The sequence below is a fragment of the Larus michahellis genome, chromosome 3 (genome assembly GCF_964199755.1).
Source record: "Larus michahellis chromosome 3, bLarMic1.1, whole genome shotgun sequence".
Classification (NCBI taxonomy): Eukaryota; Metazoa; Chordata; class Aves; order Charadriiformes; family Laridae; genus Larus; species Larus michahellis.
Window position 1 is genome coordinate 131,537,921 of NC_133898.1, and position 20,011 is coordinate 131,557,931.

At 41.4% G+C, this 20,011-nt stretch overlaps 1 protein-coding gene across 19 annotated transcripts in view; it reads left to right on the forward strand.

Annotated features, from left to right (window-relative positions):
* Positions 1–20,011, forward strand: part of DTNB (dystrobrevin beta) — a 227,938-nt gene that overhangs the window by 1,034 nt on the left and 206,893 nt on the right. For 11 of the 19 annotated variants that reach the window (XM_074582278.1, XM_074582279.1, XM_074582274.1 and 8 more), the window contains exon 3: positions 15,813–15,880. The exons of 2 other annotated variants lie outside the window; for them this stretch is intronic. In XM_074582278.1, the coding sequence (XP_074438379.1) occupies positions 15,814–15,880 (67 nt within the window). In that variant the 5' untranslated portion in view covers position 15,813. Of the gene's footprint in view, positions 1–14,577; positions 14,773–15,772; positions 15,881–20,011 lie in introns of all 19 variants that reach the window. 6 more of the 19 variants (XM_074582268.1, XM_074582269.1, XM_074582275.1 and 3 more) reach the window with 1 other exon arrangement.

Sequence of the window (20,011 nt, forward strand, 5' to 3'; positions counted from 1 at the left end):
CTGGTATGAAGTAGTGATTTCTTTTTTTTATGTGAGGTATTGGACATGTAAAATATTCCTATGTGAGACAGAATCGTTTACTTACAAAAACCCACACAGTTACATTCTTGTGCAACAGATCCCTTGGCTGGGGAAGGAGAAGCCAATAGATATTGTTACGCAGAGCACCAGAGTAATACTTGAGAACAGGCTGGACAGCACAAGGATACTTTGAAAGTTATTTCTGTGCTGCTTCAAAATCCATGTCTGGTAGAATCTGAGTTATTAAATTAGAGTTTGGTCAATAGTTGCGCATGGATGCCCTTTAAAAATGCTTTGTACTTTCAGTTTTCTTTTCTTACTCTGGTTCCTGAAACTGATTGTATAGTCTGGTGCTCTGTCTGCTTGGTGTGGCTGCCCAGTGACAGAACGCTCTCTGTGCCTGAACATGGAGTGTCAGAAGTCTCAGTTCCAGGTGTTAAAAGTTGGGAAATCCTGGACTGAAGAATTGAGTTCCCCCCACGCCACCCCCCTGTCTTTTTTCTTTTCCCTGGTATGTATATATGATCTTAGATGATATCATGAAGCCCACCCAAGGGAAAGGAGGTAACTCAAGTGTTGGTTTAAAACACTTGCTTTTTGTGTTTCCTCTTCTCCAAAGGATATTTTGGATCAACGGGGAATTCAGATAAAAGGGGCAAACGTGCTACTGACCTGAAGACTCCCTTTTTAGGGAAGCTGGAAAGAGGAGCACGAATCACTGTAGACAGCGTAGGGCATATTGAGCAGTAACTTGTCTCACCAGAAGATGTGCATTTTGTGAAGGCTGTCCATGGCCTATGCTACAGTCTTTTCTGAAGTTCTTTTCCCGAGTAGTCAGTTCATGTTATGTTTCCAGCAGCATCATTCCTTTAACCCTTAAACTCTTGCTAGGCTTTCATCTGTCCAGGATGCTACTCCAGAGATAGCTTGCTTAGGTTATTGCCTTGACCCTATTGTCCTATTTAAATCCTCTTTGGGTTTCTGCTTCTTATCATTATCATACCTAGGGTTCTTGTCCTTGTTTTATAGCTGTTTGATGTTACACTCCCAATCTGCAGCTGAGGTTCAATACCAAGACGGGAGCTTCCCGCTCTGGTGTTTGGGATGCCAGAGTTTGTTGCGTACTTGTTACGTGACATCACATTTCAGAGGGCACATCCAGTAGATCTCCATGTAAGCGCCTTGTGACAACCCCCTCATTGTTCATTACAGTTTTTGTTGTGATGAATACAGAAGCTGTGCCAGTATTGTCTCAGGCTCCTGTTTTTTTTTGCAGCAGATTGCTTCTTGTCTTAGGCTGTAGGTTATTTAGAATAGTGAATTCCTTTATATGTTGTCTGTGTTGCAGCTAATACATTCATGCTTCTGGTTTATCACAGAACCTAGATGTTTCAATAATAATATAAATTTTAAGAAGTTAAGTGATGAATGGTATCGAAAACTTAGGAAGAAGCCGTAATGCAAGAACAAGGGCTTTTTCAATATCATAAAGGCATCATTTTTCCATCAGTTTATTTATATTACATGCTCGGTACCACAGGGTGGCATCAGGAGTGACAACTTAGAATTCTTTGTAGCCATGGTCGTATGTTACTTGCGGTATGTTGTGCAAGCCGACAGTTTTTGAAGAGGGAGAAACTCAAGTCTTGAAGTTTAAACCAAGGACTTGGGGACTAGTTGGTGCATTAACCAGAGTGCACAGCCCATTCTCTGTCTACGTACTTCAGAGAGTCTGGCTTTGTGCGGCTGGTCCCTTACAAGCTTTTCTAGAACTGTAATGATGTATTCAGATCATTTTTTGCAAGTAATTTTCTTGACGTTCTTCTGAAAAGAAAGGTAAATAGTTCCCTGAGCTCAGGCATGGTAGTCTGTAGTGGTGGCACTGCCTGTGTAGTTACAGAATACATCACCTGATGGAAAGAAAGACAATTTCCCAGCAGGTGTGAAGGGCTGGCTTTCAGAATTCACTCACAGCACAGCCTGATTCTCTTACCATCATCTATCGCTGCTGCCTTTTTGTACTTTGTGGTTTCAGGGTCATGTTATCTGGTGATAAGGATTTGAATTCAGAATATTTGTATTAAGTTAATATTTCTTCCCCCCCGCCCCCCCCCCCCATTACCAGGGAGAAGAAATCGTGATTGTATTGTGTATGTTTGGTTTAGTGCTTAAACAGGTTTCCACTGATAAACTGTGACTAAACTTAAATAATTTCATATGTCTCTTCTAGTCCTGTGGGCTTTCAAGGGCTACTAGAAGGAATGAAAGTATTTTAACTTCATAGCTATGTTTAAGTAATACAGACTTATAAAAATACTTACACCAATTAAGATTTTTAGGCAACCTAAACCTGGAAGAAATGATAGGAGATCTTACACCGTGATATCTGTTGTGGAGTTTTATTTGGTCAGTTGTATCGCTTTGAAAACGAATGGGATTATGACAGCAGGTACCAATTCTAAATTTTAAAAAGATTGGATATATAAAGTGTGTACTGTAATTACAAAACACTTAAAATCATAACAACTCTTCTGTAAATAGTTACTATCTGACTACAGGCGTGAGATATTTTTTGGTCTTTATCAGTCTTGCTTTCAAGGGCAGTTTTTTTTACTTCATTTAAGAGGCGGAGGGATGAGGAGGATGTTTTGCCATAAAGCAAACAGTGAGGGAGTCTAGGCCCTAGTTTAAATTTCTTTAAAAACAGGAAAAGTGACAAAGCTCATGGATAAAAGCTCTTGGTTTTACAGAAGACGGTGTCAAGCGTGATCAGTTGAAGTTTTACAATTGGTTTATTTTGTTTTTCCTTAAAGAAAGAAAAAATTTCATTTCTGCCCACAGTTGGTCAGATATTTGAATGTTGTTGGATCATAGATGATTAGAAAAGAAGCTGAGAGAGTTCTGCATGTGTTACGGACACGTATATGGGAACAGCACGTAGAGCTGGATGTTAAGGACTGAATAGTCTAAAAGGGATATTTTGAGTGTAGTCTGCAAAGAGAAGTTAGATGGGAGGCAGGGTAGGGATGAAGTTCCCAGTAGTGGTGTATATATTCTGTGTTAATGCTTGTAGGTCAGGTTTTTATAACAGCTGAACAGACTTGAGTCAGCAGTGAACGTTAAGAACGCTAGACTGGGTAGCAGTATCAGTTAATCTGCTGTATGATTGTCGCCCTACAGGTGGTATAGCAGAGCAGACAGCAAATTGTTTGGAAGTAGGTGTGCTAAGAAGTACACACATTAAAGTGTTTCTTGCCCTGGTTACCTAGTGGATGCAACCACTATATGGTTTGGGTGTGTTTTAATACCTTGCACTAAGAGCAAGCCTGGAAGTTGAGAGAGGCTTCCCTTGGATCGCAGAGTGGAGCAGCCTGGCTGTGTGGGCACAGCAGAGTTACAGCAGGGAGAGGTGCTTTGAGGACAAGCAGAACGCCATGTAAAAAGCACAACACCATTCTGAGTTTGTTTATTTATATTACTTTATTTTTTGCAGTGCTTATGGAATCTTATCTTTTAATTATTGTGAGTTACTCTTTTATTTATTTATTTTTTAATAGAATGATCACATCAAAGGAAATACCAAGGCAGTAGGGAGGCACTGGTGGTTTTGAGAAGTAGTTTGGGTACAGCCAAATATTTTGCAGGAGGCATATTGTGTGTTTCTGGCAACTCAGACAAAACTAAGGTTTTCTTGCACCTGGAACTATACATGTGTTCACTTTCCCATCGACTGTGGCAAATGGCAGATACACTTTTAAGTTTAGATTAATGTAAATTCCTTATTCTATGCTTTTATACAGTTTTAATAACTCAACACTTTTTTAAAAAAAGATAACTTAGTAGTCTTGTGAAGTTGGTGAGAATGTGTTTACATTTTAAATTAATGTAGGAGATAACTTTATCATTATGTAAAGAATTAAGCTTGGGTAAGCATTTTTTTCCTAATTCAGTTGTGATAGTGAAAGTAGTTGATGTTTCCAGTTTTCTTTGACTGGAATTTGCCATCTCTGCAGGTGTGCCAAAGGAGCCGTTTGTAAGAACTTTTTCTGATGTGCTGAAACTTTAATCTAAGGTGATTACATCTGAAGTGAGGTGGGAAGGGAAGGTCTTGGTGGATTACTATTGATTGGTGAAGATGGTAGTGGGTGATAGAGAACTAGAGGTGATGACAGGCACTGAAAATGGCATTATTTTCTACTGATGTGGATGGATTCTGAGGAGAGTGGTGTTTATGCCACCCCCCAGCTCGAGACGAGGGTTCGTTTGCATTCTGTCAGTGTTTGCGTGTGTACATTATCCTGCTGGTGGTGCGTTCCTTACTCTGCTTGTGCCCGATCTCTTAATCTAGGTTAATAGAGAAAAGGGCAGAAATGTTACTCCAAACACTTCCTAATAAATACTTCATTTTGCTGAAGAGGCGATTTTAGAATTCTCTCTTGTGCTCTAGTAAACAGTTCTGGGAACCTGCAACTTAGAATGGCTAGAAAGGGGTTTGTAGGATTCCTGTTGGAAAAGCTGGGAAGCACAGATTGCACAGAAATCCCTTCCAGGGTTATAAAGAAGATGAGCTTTCCCTTCCTGAGAGGGAGAGGTAAGCTATTGATTAGCATATTTCCGACTTCTTATTGCTTGACAATCATGGTGTAATTCTCTAACACTGTTTTATTTTAAGGAAATTATTTTAATGGCTAAATTTACTCTTGTTTGCAGGCTCATGGTAAATCTTATGTATAGACACTACTTTAACTTCAGCCTCAAAATCAACAGGGCAGGTTGTAAAAACCCATTTCTGTTACCCAGGCTTTTGGGCAATAAAGAAAAACTAGAGTTTGTGATGGCTCTCCAGTTACTCAAGAAAAGCGTTTTTGTATTCTGGGCACTTTGTGCCCTGGCTTCTGTGCGTCCTCTTTTAGTTTGCTGGAAGACAGATCTGACTGTGCAATACTGGACTCGATGATCCCAAGGGTCTTTTCCAACCTAAATGATTCTATGATTCTAATATGCGTTGAAACATGCAGTGTTGTCCTTAATAGCTTGCAGTTTTCCTGTTCCCCATGCTTAACAACTCCCTGTTTACTAAGTAGTATATATTGCTATGTACCTAAAGTAATACCTTGGAGTATTATTTTAAAGCTTTCTTTATTATGACTTATACTCAGCAAGAAGTAGGCTACTAACATATGGTCAGTCTTATCAACCCCTCTATAGTCTTGCACCTGACCTGGGAATTCTTCAGGGAAGGGATTTCTTTCTGTTCTGGGTGTTGAACAAATAGTTACATACGTGAGGTGGAGTCTTGTTGTGTTACAGTAATTTTTGTGGTTTGGAACTCTATCTGGATTGGAATTTTTTCTATTTTGTCTTGTCTTTGTCTTCCTTTTAAGCTAGTGTTAAAAGCTTTTGAAGGCATTGAAATAAACCCACGATTAAATATTGTTACTTGTTCCATCTTTGTTTAACTTGTATCTAGTAAAACCTTTATCAATTTCTTTCTAATTGGGAAGATAAGACTGCTGGTCTCATACTGGGGCTTAGACCAATGCTGTGGCTGTTTGCCATAACAGTGAATTAAGGCAATAAGGACTGGCAGAGGATGTGTTGCTGCATGCAATGTTCTGTACAAACAAAATGGCATTTTATGCTTTGAAAAAATCTTACAGTTTAAACAGAAGTGGCAAGGCGTGGAGTGGGGAAAGGCTTAGTACTTAGTTCTATTTTTTTTTTTCCTAAACTACTTGATTGCCTGTTCATTTTCAAGAAAGTCTACTGTATAATATGTGCATGTTTTTGCAAAATTGTACTTAAGAGTAGCTTTGGATCCACTGTATTTATTTATTTTTTTTAGAACCATTGACTTGTCTGGAATTTCACTGCAAAGTTCTAATCCATTCTCTTGGTCTTAGTCTAGCGGTGGGTTTTTTTTTTCACTTATGCCCTTCTAGACTGAAGTCAGTTTTGACTTTTAAAGATCTTACACAAGCATTGGAGTCCAATACTTGTAAATAAGCTTTATCTTAAAAATCTGAGAGAGTTCCAGACCTTTAAGCCTTTAGGAAACTATGCTACTAGAAGATGTGTAATTTCAAAGATGCTCTGTTACTCCTGTTGCTGTACATACAGAGGTAACATTTTAAACTATTTTTAATACTTTTGTGCAACATTGCTTATGATTCAATTACGTATCCCATATGGTGGTGGGAACAGAGTTTGAGATTTTAAGTTAAACTAGGACAGTTATCAGAAATGGTTAAAATATACTTTAAAAGAAGATGTTGTTTATACTTGCATAAGTATAAAAGGCTTATCTTTCGTCTTCCTGGGTTTTGGTCTAACTGTTTTAGATGTGTCCTCCTGAAATAACTTCTACATCGTTTTCTATTTTCTAGTAAGAGGCAGAGGGGAATGAGAGCTTTTCTTTAAACCACCCGTGAAGACATGTTCCTTCTATTTAGAAAATTGGCAGAAGTTACTAAACTTCCTTCACTGCCTATCAAGTATGTTTAAGATCAACATATGCCCCAAACTGGTATTCTGATTTTCTTAATTACAATTTATTTCTGAACACAAATATGTATAAGCATAGTTTTACCCTTATACAGCAACTGCAGTCTTCTCATTAGTGATACAAATATTATTCCTGCTAGTAAAATGCAACATCAAGAATCTGAACAAACTCAAATTTAATAATTCATAAAATAACTTGTATTTTTGTGTTCTGTGTGGCTGGAAATGATTATCACATTATAAGGATCAGAATTTCCTTTGAGTATATCTTAAAGGTGGAAATACAAAATAAACCAAAATTGACTTTAAAGCAAAAAAACAAACAAAATTTCTCTAAATAATTGACTGATTCAGTGACTAAATTAGAGTAAATAAAAAGCAGTGAGGAAGCACCTGAAATTGCAGGTATGGAACCCAGATGATGACGTTCAAGTGCATAGTCTCTACCATAGTAGGAAGTCATTGTAACAGCAGTTAGGGGAGAACAGAAGCGTGGCTTCTGAGATGGTGGCTGTGGTTAGTGCAGGGCTATAAAGGCTGCTGTATTAGCTGAGCCGAATAACACAGTCTGTCCCCCTCCCTTCGACTGGAAGTGGAAAAGCTGGTTATTTAGGCCGTTACCTACAGCTGATGAGCTCCAAGAAGAGCGAAACCTTTTAAGATAGGTCCTGTAGTATTGGCCTAACACCCCAGAGGGGCTTGTCTTCAGTTGTGTGCTTAAGCTACAGGCAGGATCGAGAACCACAGGAATGTGTGGTCCAGAGTCATCAGGGGCTGAACCTGTTAGAGCAAGTCAAGGGGAAAACAGTCATTAGGATTTGCTTTTTATTTGTATCGCTGGTTTTCATCCAGCCAGGTGTACATACGTCATGCATGTGTTGTGGGGGTGGGAGAGAGCTTTTAAAGGGAAGGAAAAGGGAGAACTGTGAAACAGAAGAATAGAATACAGACAGGAAAAGGGAAAATAAAACCCAAGAGAAATAAGAGAAATGTTTGAGTTTATGGTGCTATTGAAGGTATTTTAGATGGTGAGTGACTGTAGGATTCTCCATGCTTACTGGTATGGAGTTTGTAAATTCGCTTTTATATTAACTCTGTCATAGAGGTTACTCATGAAGCAATTGAACAGTGTTACTGTAGCTATTGAAAGAGGGAGAAGGTGAAGGGATAAAGGGAAATAGTAAACTTTTTGATGGATCAAAAAAACTCAAGTAGTTTTGGAAGGTACTATATCTTACACAAGTGTCCCGCTTTAAGGTAAACATCACTTTGCAACAAGTATATACAAATAACTTAGCATTTAATGATTTTTTTCTAATACTGTTTAGTAACAAACTGTGTTTAATTCTTCTGAATTAAAATAGAGATAAAATATTCTTCTGAATATTTTACTGCAGTGCAGCTAATTCTCAAAATTATGAATTTAGTAGGCAACTTGAACTAAAATCTCCCATGGGATTTGAGGTTAGACTTCCCATTGCAGTGAAAAAAAAAATCCCTTTTTATATATGTATATAGCACATGCATTACAACAGAAGGAGTTACAATCGGAGCATGTTGCGGCTGCTTTGCTGTCTCTGAAGTTCCATCAGCAACCACAGCCTGCACGGGGTCAGGTCCCGGCTGTAGCGGGGACTTCAGCTCCTAAACTTCCACTTTGGCTTCAGCTTGAGCGCCCTTGGCTCTTCAGGCTCCTCAGCTGTGACTACAGTTAGTCACTGACTTCTCAGGCACATAAAAGGGAAACCCTTGGCCAATACTGGGCTCATCTTCCTGCTCTCAGATTATCTTCCGTAAAGTTGCTGCCTCTTGCCACAAAGCAGACCCATACTCTGTGGAACCCGCACCATTCTTACTGTAAATTCAAGCACTGTTCTGTCGCTGCAGGGAGGAAATGCTGTATTTCACGAGTCACACTTGTGTACTCTCTTGCGAGTTTTCTGTACCTCCACCTTAGCCACTGAGTGTAAATTTAGTCCTTGCTGTCAGAGCAAGACCTGATGGGAAGACCAAAACCTGTGGAACTAACATTTCCTTTCAGCTCTCCGTGCTTATCAGAATCCTTGAAGCTTTGGGAGACATCCAGCCAGAAGAGACTGGCTCTGGCATGCAAATTCAACTGCAGCTGGGTTTAACAGCCTTTAAGGGAAAATGCAGCAGGCTGAACCTACCCTTAGTCTTTATTCTTAAGTGAACCTGGAGCTGTTGTGATGCACGTGTCCTCTCCGGATTGCTAAAGGTTACAAAAAGCTTTTGGAGGAAGAAATACGTGTGGAAATCATCCAGGACAGACCATGTAGACTCACTGTCACGTCTCCATGGCTGGGAGCAGAGTAAGTTATTTGATGATACTGCTTTTGCTAGAATAGCAAAACAGGATGTTCGTCATCAAACACCTCTGTGTGTGAAATCCACATCTTTATCAGATCTTACATTTTTCCCCTCTGATAAAGGGTGGTGGCAGTACAGAAGGTTTGTGTCCCGGCGATTTCAGCCTTTGGTTGACTTGAGTGTTATTAAAGCTAGAGAAATGAAACTCCAGTGTTATTCTTCAGTTATTTATATGTGCACCAATTCTATACGTTTTGAAACTCTGCTGGTCTCACTTAGCACTTGAAGCAATCTGTAGACCTCTGATTTATCTTTCGATTCAGTTGTGAGTATTTACTTTGACCATGACTTCTGTGTCTTTTTAGCCAGTGAGAAAATAGCTTTGTTTTATATCACACAACATAGATTTCTAATTTGGAAAACACTGGGGTGGGAAAAGGGAAAGGAAAACAAAACCAGACTAACACATTATCTTACTGCTAAGAAAGCCTCAGTACAGGGTAGAGGTAGGAAAAACATCCTTCTACTCTAAGAGCAAGGTTACGTTTTTGGGCAGAAGACCAATATAGCTAAAGAGGCCGAGATCAGTTCCTTGAGGTTTCACCATCCCCAGGCTAACTCTGTCACTGTCACAAACAGCAGTGACTAGTCACAGAATGGTTTGGGTGGGAAGGGACCTTAAAGACCATCTTGTCCCAACCCCCTGCCCTGGGCAGGGACACCTCCCACCAGACCGTGACCAGTGGAGTGTCTGCTGAAGGAAATCACATTAAAAATGCAAGCCAGTTCTTAAGCAGGTTAGAAGGACTCTGTTTGCAATTGAATTCCAGCTCCTCTTTTATTGTCCAGTGTAGAGGCATGTAAAGTTATGCAAATAAAGGGTGAGAGAGGGGAGAGGATGAACAGGCAGTCCGAGGTTTATATGTCTGCTCCTAGGCTCTGAACGGTCACTCGGGAATACCATCCTGATGCTTTAGTGGAGTTCTGTGAGAGCTTCAGCCCAATGCTCAGTCATAGTCAAAAAAAGAAAAAAGCTAATAGAATATTATGACTCTCTTAAAAAATAAATAAGAATGTTGTTATCGCTGCTGTATAAAGCAGTGGTGTGCCTACATATTGAATACTCTGTTCTGTTTCTCCTTCGTCTTCAAAAGCGGTGATGGAACAAGAAAAGGTATGGTAGAAGACGGTAAAGACAAATCCTGAGTGATTTCTGGGCAAGAAAAAGCCAGTCTCCAGATTCTCCTGCCTAGAAGAGAGATGGTGGCTGAGGACTGTTCATGTCTTGTCCAATACAGAAATGGGTGGAGGCAGGAGGAAGCATAAAATGGTACCAGCCAGAGAAGAGTCTAAAAGCAGCAAAAGATGAGGAGGAACCAACTTTTGGTCTGAGTCAGTATGGTCATTTTTATGTTTCTAGTTAAAATAAACAAACAAGCCACACCTCTACAAATTTCCAAGTGTGCAGAATGGAATTTTAGTTTTCTCAATCATACAGAAGAAGCACAGAGAAGACAGGACGTAGTGCTACGCTTCTAAGCCTGACCTTTAAAGCAAATTCCAGCCTTTTCAGAATAATTAAAGCATAACATCTTTGAACCTAGTTAGAAATATTTTTAGAGTTTTCTGTGAAATTGAAAGGGTTTCGGTTTCTAGCTTTACACAAACAGTGAGCAGGATTGTCTGGATCTCGAAGCGCTTGGCTTTCAAGAAGCTGAAGTATCTCTGCTGGCAAGTGAGACTTTTTTGCTGCAAGGACCTCTTGGGGAACTGCGCTTTTCTGTGTAATTACTTTGAGGTTTCGTGGTGATTTAGAGTGGGGGAAGGAAGAAAGCAGATTCCTTAATTAACCACTGCTAATCCCAGGTCTTGGTATCTTCATGCATAGACTCTTTTGATGAACTTTACCTTTGAAGCACTCAAAGGGCAGATGGCAGGAAGCGTAAGGAAAGAAATAAATGATTAGGCCTGGTCTATAGAAAACAATGGTACTGCGTGGCATTAGGAGATCTCAGCCTGGATGGAGGAGCATGTTGTGCTATGGACAAAGCCACAAAAAGCTGGCTGGCATTCCTGGTATTTGTGTATGCAGCTTAAGACAGTGCTTAAAGAAGCACTGAAGTTAGGATTTAACATTTCCCTTTCAGGCTTGGCCCTTCCCCTTTGAATACATGCACTCAGATACAGTGTTTACTGTTGCTTTTATAAAAGTCTGATTAATGCTTAGGGTAGTTTTCTACTAAAACTGCCTCCTAATTTTACCTTCTGAATCCATATTGATTCCTGCATGGATTTTTCATCTTCAAGTTCTGATGTTTGTAGGCATTTGCACCTTTAGGTAGGATGTAGCTGCACATACCCAAAGCTATGGGAAAATTGAATGCATTTTATTATTGTATTTCATGGATAGGAGAAAACTTAAATTCACAATTACTTTATTTTGTAAAAGCTGTTTTTTTTTTTTTCTGCTGCCTGTAGCAATTTTGATCCTTACCTCTCATCTCTCGTTTGGTCCAAGACAAATAACATTCTGTGTGTTGTGCACAGCGGCTCACAGCCGTCCCAGTCATTCCTCTGCAAAGCCATGATGATCACCCCTGTTCTTCCTCACTCCCCACCTCCTTGGTCAGCCTCCTGTGGGTTTCCACTCCAGGCTTTTCCTCGTTACATGCACGTTAATTGCTTTAGCCACCCCTCTGGGTTTGGCCTTTCCTTGGCTGCTTGGCTTTCCTGGCGCGTGTTTGTTGGTTTAGACTTGCAGGAGGACGAAGCACATTTGGTACAAGGAAGAAACGTGGTGGGGATACATTGGAGATCAATAAAATCATCAACGTCCTGGAGAGGCTGGATTGATTGTTCTGTATCTCTCAACAGAAGAACTAGGAGGCTTGTGAATCCCATCCAGGAGGTGGTTTGTCGAGCTGTGGGTTTCATGCTGGGGAGTTCTTGCTGCAGAGTGTGTGAATGTCAGAAGTTTATGGGCGGCGAAGGGACAGACACACAGGCTTGGGGGGGAAAACGGTTGACGGTTACTACCTATGGAGAATCACTTTGGCTCAGGAAGTCTTGGCATTGCAGGCTTCTGGAATTTGAAAGGGAGTTCTCGGGGAGTTCTACTGTAGGCTTGCCCCAATCTTGTATTCTTCCCTGCACATCGGCTCTGGGTTCCTTTTGGAGACATGGCGCTGTGTTGGGAAACTGGATTTAGCCCAGTAACTTTGCAATAAAATAATTAAGGCTTTTAAGCATGACTAAACACGTTTTTTTTTCTTCTAAATCCCTCTCTAGCATTTTATCTGAGTTCTTTTAATGACTCAAGTGCAGCAAACTTGACCTAGGTTGCTGTGATGGAAATCTTCAGGTCCAAAGCTGACGTTCTGTGAACGTGTAAGAACTTTCTTCTGTTGACAGTGTGAACTATTGACAGTTTTAGGTGCATGTTGCTGCTGTCCTTTTTGTAGCAATATCTTGCCTGGCTACTGTAGGCATGGACTGGGGACTTCTTCAGCATAGAGCGATCATATAGCGTATGCTGTATAGTCAGCACATACTAACATGGTCTTTAGCACATGCTAAAGAGAGAGCAGAGAGATGCAGTGCTGGTCTCTAAGACAGGCGTTGGCCTCTGTACACTGCTAATCCCAAGCACTGCCGATCTGCCAGGGGGTTAGGAATGATGAAGAAGATGCCAAGTGTTCAGAAGCAGCTCATCATGAAACATGAAGGACAAAACTGGATGAAAAAAGCCCTCACAAGTACCTGTTTAAACATGTAGTGTGATACTGGAGAATCCCCAGTGCTTTCACATTGTCCCCTGTTGGTACATAAATATATTTGAGTGGTTTTTTTCTCCACGTATGTCCGTTGTAAGGTAAGCATCCATCTTGAGAATTTTTGTCTGCCTTGTCACTTCAGTCCATGTATGTTACATAGCACTTTCCTCCTGCATTGTGCCATTAATGTTTAAAAAAAAAAAAAAACACCCAAAACATACAACTGGCCAAAAAAAACCTGCCAAAAAATCCCCACCCAAAACCCAAACCAAGCCCCCCCAGCCCCTTCAAGGAAACAAAAATAACCAACCCAAAAACCCAATAACAAACTACAGTTTACCTTTCCTGTTTTCTCATGTTGCGCACTGGAATTTGCATCCTTAGCGTAATTGCAGTCGTTCTGGTTTTAGTTCATTCCTGTTTTGAACTTGCAATAGTTTAAAGTGCAAAGGTGAATATAGACTTTCCATCTTTCTTCTTCCCACCTTCATCAGTAAGGAATCCTCCTGTAGCTGATTGTTCAGGCTTTAAAAATGGGTTTGTCAATTATTCTAATAGATCTCATGAGACTAATTTAATTTCCACAACTTTTCTAAATATATGTCAGTTTATCCCTTCTCTTTCCACTCTATTTGTATTTACAACATGTAACTCTGGCCCAGAAAGATCATTTCCTAGCTGTTGGGCCACTCACAGGTAATAGCAGGAAAGAATCGGAGCTTGTGAATCTGAAGGGTAACATTTGATGGGTTTTGGTGAGCAGGTACGTGACTGTTGAGCTGTTCACCTAATGGAAACTGCAAATCTTTTGCTCCCCTCAAGAAAGGCAAAAGACTTGGAGGAGGTCCTGAGGCAACACTCCTTGGGATGTGGCTTTGCTGAGACCATACCTGAAAAGTCTGTACAAGGGAATCCCTGAGCTATGGGTTGATCAGGCTTTGTTGGTGTGTCCCTGCAGCACTTTGGAATGACGGAGAGACCGGTTTACTCATTCAGATCTCATTTCAAGGACATTGCTGAAGAGATAATTCGCTCAGTTGCTTTGCACAGAGCATGAAGGGTGATGCCAACTCCTTTAAAATGTTAAAAGTTTGTATGTTGGTCAATCTAATCTATTTAGCTGTGGATTTTGTATGATAGTGTCCTGTGACTGTGGTCCATGCAGCTTGAATGACCTCTAAAAAAAAAAATGTAGCATCATTCCACCTTGTCGCTCGTTGTCATACAGGTTCCCCAGGGACTGGTTCAGCTTTGCAGAACAGTGAGACTGACTTGGAAGCGGGCGGTTGGGGAATGAGGGACACGTGCACCCAGAGCCCAAGGAGCAGAACATCTAATATTACCATGATTTTTTTTTTTTGGTGTTGCAGAAGATTCGAGTGGTATTGTCCCTGATGTCTTGATAAAATAGTGTCTACTAAAATAAATATAAAATATCAAGTAACTAATCTACCTCTTGGAGTCCATCTGTTGTGGAATCGAGAGGCGCTAGCACTTGAAGTAAAGCTAATTACTGGTACAGTAGCTGGCATTCTTCACGATGACATGCATGTTTTATGTGATGAGGAACTAAAGAGAATAGCAGTTAATTCCCAAACCTCTTAGGCTTGGGGCAGTGTGCGAGGATAGCTGCACCTTGTGGGTGAGCAAAATAAATAGCATGGGCAGTTTCCCAGTGCCTGGCTCTTTGAGCACCTGCTTCACACACTCCGTTTGTGTATATTCATTTAACTTAATAACATTAATTTACTTTAGAAAGCTGACAAAAAAACACAAAACGCTTACATGTCTGCAAAAATGCCATTGAGGTTTTTTCCTTTAAAAAAAGAAATACAGAAGTATGTTGGTTCCGAATCTAAGATTTTCTAAAGTAGGAAAAAATAAGGAAATGAAATATATTTGCAGATTACTTTGTACCACCATGCGCTTATCTTCCTTTTATGAACAGGTAAGGGAAAAGGCTGCGGTGGCTTCCAAGATGAATGTGTGTTGTGAGATCTTTACCAGAGAATAATGAGCAGGCAGTGGAGAACTGCTGAGGGAAGCTGTTAATCAGAGACACGTGTGAAGTGCCAAAGCATGGCTTTGTTTTCCCCGGTGACATTTAAGCCTAATGAAATGTGGCCTGCCATGTTGCACGCGGGTGAGCTGACTAACTTCCTTAGAGTTAGGTTCTGGTGTAATTGGAGAATAATTGGTATTTTTGCCTTTTTTTTTTTTTTTTAGACATTTAAGAAACGTATTTAATTAGTTGGTGAATCTGTTAACAAAAGAATAATATAGTGCAATAATTTTAAGTGAAATTTTACACTGATACTGAATTTAATTGCTTTTTTTCACTGGGGTCAACTGAAATCTAGCACCTGTCTTTTAGGACTACAGAGGGGAGTAAGCCATAAGAGGTACTGAATCGTCCGTACGCCTCCGTACCTTGCTGTAAATTCCACTATGTTCCGGTCACTTCTTTACTCTGTTTCCCTAGCAAAGGGAGGCCTGTGTGACCAAACTATACTTTTTTTTTTTTTCCCCCCCTCTTTCCACCTGAATTATATTTAAGACCTTTACTACCCTGACAAATATGATTTGAACTCGGGCATCAGGTTTCAAAGTTAAATGAATTCGTAGTAGTTTTGTTTAAAGACACCACAACCATCACCCCCAAACCCACCGTTCCCCTCAGAATCCCAGATGGGAAGAGGAGTGGGAAAGGACTGGGATCTGCGTTCTCCTCTCCAGCACTGACATGCAGTTCTGCGGGGCGCAGGTTATTCCATACCGCCATACGCTTGTTGTCCTTTTATGAACAGGTAAATTGCTCACGGAGAGGTCTTGCTTTGTATTTTCCCAACAATATCTCTTTGAACGGAAAGGAATTCTTTATGTGACATTGCTATATATATGTATATGAGGCTCTGAGTTTTGCAAACTTTAGACTAGCACCTAAAACGTTAGAATAATGTTTCCTGTACTGTGCACGGCTTTAAAAAGTATTAATGAGTCTAAAGCGTATCTCTCTGCTATGGGATATGATTGTTATGGAGGTGTCTGTCTTTCTACTGGTCTTTTCATTTCCCAAATATAATCAAACTACTTCAACTGAGGGATAAAATAATGTTGTTCACAGTAAGTTGCTCTTGTTACAGAAATTCTAGCACAAACAGTGTTTGCCATTTTTGTCTTCAGAATGATTGAGGAGAGTGGGAAGAGGAGGAGGACAATGGCGGAGAAGAGACAGCTGTTCATGGAAATGAGTAAGTAAGAAATCTAAGACATAATGTCATTTATTCTTTACTGAGAGTATCGCTTTGATAGCTTTACCAGATCGTTCACATCTTGTTTCCACAAGACTCATCTAGTGACAAGCATCCTGGGTGCTGGTCAGGAGGAGAATGCAAGAGGTGGGTCACAACCGCCTAAAAGGTCGTTCATTTCTAGGTTCTGTGAAGCTCCTGTTTTAAGGAACATTCATATTTCTCAGATATGACAATATCTAAAGTTTGTGGACACCTGTTAAAATAAATAATGACAACAGCCAGATTGCCTTTTACTTTAAAAGAAAACAAAAAAAATTGCAGCACAATGCTGGTATGACTCAGAAGAGAAATGCTTTGGGGGGTTGTTTTGTGTTCAGGGCTGTTCCCTGAGAGGCTGGAATTGTTACTAGAAATCAAATGCCTCTCCGGAGATAATGTAATGTAAAGGAACAAGACATAACCTTTTAAAAAGATAGGTGTAGTTAGTGGTTAGAGATTGTATGTCTGCATGTCATCGTGTTATTCTACCTTCCTACGGGAGCACGGGACTGACTGAAGCTCCCAGGTTAGGCAAGCATGTCCTAGAATTCCAGTTGCGGGCTGGTGAAGGTCTGTCTTAAATAGTATAATAGTAAATTCCTGCTATTTTGTTGGGGGAATTCCAGAGTAACATTCTTACTGTGGTTATAAGCATCTCATAATTTCTGGAACAGTTTCATCCCTGGCTAATTTGTATTAGCTTACTCTCACCTGAGACCTGTCCTGGCTAGTGTTTCTCCCCACCTTCCCAGCTTGCTTTGTCTCTGGGTTGAGAGTCAGGTCCCTTTTTGGCTCACGCAGCGTATGGCACGAGCCAACTCCTGCGGTTCCCCTGCCATACACCTCCTCTCCTGGTCTTCTCTGCCTCCAGTCAGGCTTATTTGAGCAAAGGTGTCTGAATTGTGCGTGATATCTGGGGTGAAATCTCATTAGAACCTTGTAAAATCGCAATAGTACTTCACTATATTTTGGCTGGTGCACCAGAGTAGAGTACGTTTGTCTCATCCCTTTGAAGTGTTGTAGTTGTCTTGTGGTCATTTGGTACAGAAATTGACTTGCTAGTTTTTAGCTTTGGCTAAATTGTTATCAATATTCTGATTACCGTTGTATGAGGTGTCTGGTTTTGCAGCAGCGGTAGTTGCGGTTCGGTATCAGGGGAAGTGCTGGTGCACAGCCGTTCCACACTGCCTCTGTGAGGCTCGTTAGCATATCAGTATGAGAAATCAAAGGTCGTCCAGCTTCACCTGTCCTGCGGTGCAATATTTCACTATAAAGCGAACACATAAACATTTTCCTTTCTAGGTGATCCGCATACCCACAGCAGATGTGTGATGTGTTGTGCTTTCAGTGACCATTTGGTATGGGTCAACATACAACACCCAAATTTGTGAAGTGTTTAGATACTTGCCCATGTGAGTCAAGCGTAGCCCATGGCATTCGCCCCCGTGCTACCCGAGGATGTGCTCCTTGGGTTTGCAGTACTTGGGGAGCTGTCTGACAGGCAACAGTTCTCTGCAAGCTGGTCTGATTTCTCTGAACTGCAGATCCACGGGCACTTGGCCCTGTTGAACCTCATGAGGTTCGCACAGACCCACTTCTCCAGCCTGGCCAGGTCCCTCTGGATGGCATCCCGTGCCTCAGGCGTGTCAACAGCTCCAAGCAGATGCACCAAGTGGGAATACATACGGAGTTAATCTTATGGAACGGTATAAAGAAGCACTGGAACAGGCTGCCGAGGGCAATGGTGGAGTCACCATCCCTGGGGGTATTTAAAAGCCGGGCAGACGTGGTGCTGAGGGACATGGGGTAGTGATGGCTTTTTTCAGTGTTAGGTTCATGGTTAGACTAGATCTGAAAAGTCCCTTCCAACCTAGGCAGTTCTGTGTTTCTAAAGATGATGGAGGCAGACTTTCCTCAGCCCAGGGGCAGGGTACAAGGCAGTGGACACAAACTGAAACGTGGCAAATCTCATGAGATGAGAGAAAAAACGCTTTTACTGTGAGGATGGTTGAGCACTGGGAGAGGCTGTCGAGCGAAGCTGTGGAGCCTCCACCCTTGCAGGTACTCAAAACTCAACTGGATGGAGTCTTGGGCAAACTGCCGTAGCTGCCCCTGCTTGGGCAGGGAGGTGGGACTGGCTGATCTCCCTCCAGCCTCAACGGTCCTGTGAGTCTCAGCTCTGGGGGCTGTCTGGGAAACACATCCCATTTTGTCTTCAGATCATTTAGAAGAATGACCTTGTTGAAGCTTTTGCAGTAATGTGACACAGGAGGACAAGAACAGAAAATGGAAAACTTTTTGTTTTTGCATGTAGCTGTTAAATGACCTTTTCTCTGTGTGTATATATATACACATGTATATTTTGTATAACTTTATATACATGTATTTTATATAGACAAAGCATTTTGTGAAGACTCACGGTCTGCGGAAGTGCTTTCTGCTGTTTGTAGTATGCACCCTGAATGAGAGTTTTAAAGGAATATTGCATAGAAAATACAAAATGAGCTATTTTGTTGTAGCCTTGGATCTGAATAGTCCAGCTTACATTACCTGGCCACGTACTTTCCTGAAATATATGAGAGACTACTTTTCTAAAGATGATAGTGCGAAATAATCTGCTGGAGTTTGTTGTACCGTGCTATCAGGCAGGACGCTTCTTGGATGTCGCTTGGTCTAGGACCACTCTTAGGTGAGCTGTCACAGGGAGCCACGTGTTCCACGTCAGCGATGAAGAGAAATAATCCTTCTATGTCATTTTGAAGACACAGTATGTAGGTCTCCAAGAACAAGCAGATGCTTTGGCATTGTATTTGTGAAATGGTAATGAACTATCTAAGACAAGAATACTTCCTTTCTTAAACTTGCCGCTGTGAGTCAGTGGGTGCATACACAAAGGTAATTCAAATGAGGTATTTGCAAGTTGGTTTCTGAATTCAGAATGTAGGAGGGAATAAGTTATCACCTTTGAGCAAGTCTTGCCAATACAGCAATCGGATGCCTTCGTCAGGAGGATGTGGGTTTGGCTTTTTGTTTTTAAGTACCTTTTAGAAGTCTGGATTCTCTAAGTCACAGTTATTCCCCATTTCTCAGCTCTCCACTCATCTGGGCTCTGGCTTTTGAGAGAAGTATGAAAGACTGCAACAGATCCTGCTTTTATGGCTCCTGTGAGAACAGGAGAGGCGCAGGAGCCATGTGTGTCCCTGCCGTTGCCCACGTGCAAGTGCGTTGTTTCAGACTACACCTTAGAGCTAGATTGACTGTAGCACATAGCTGCTAATGCTGTGTAAACGTGAGCCGTTTAAAAGGCATGATGGTTTATGATTAATGGATTTTCAAGACTTGACTTGTTGGCTGCTTCCAAATTAAAATGATCAATACTGGACTTTAAACTGGTATCTTTTTATCATCCCCACATCGTTTATCTCGTTTGGTCAGTAGAGGAGGTACACGGGTCTGTTTGGCTGAGGGTTACCACAGCTTTCTGAAACGGCTCAAGTCTGTGATGGTCAGAGTAATTGCTGGAACTGGTAGATGTGGTACAGCCTAGTGACGGATAACAGCATTGAGATCGTTCGTGAGGTGGTGTTGTGGGAAGGCTGGGGAGGGACTCTGGAGCAGGGAGGGGAGCCATGGGACGAGGGGGGACAGTTTTACACTGGAAGAGGGGAGATTGAGATTGGATCTGAGGAAGAAATTCTTTGGTGTGAGGGGGGTGAGCCCCTGGCCCAGGTTGCCCAGAGAAGCTGTGGCTGCCCCATCCCTGGAGGGGTTCAAGGCCAGGTTGGATGGGGCTTGGAGCAGGGGGTGGCACTGGGTGGGCTTTAAGGTCCCTTCAGCCCAAACCATTCTGTGATTCCATGACTCTGTGATAACACTTACACATCTTGGAGTGGGAAGCTGTTGGTGAAGATAAGATTTTTTTGGTTTTTTTTTCTTCTTCTATGCTTTTTCTTCTGCTTCTTACCTGGTTTGAATCTGTTTGGGAGGCCAAAAGTATGCTCCTGATGGGACTGCAATGCAGGTGGTGGCAGGAGTACCGACCTCCCCTTTTCTTTGTCTCTTAGCTTTTGTGTACGTGTCTTCCAACAT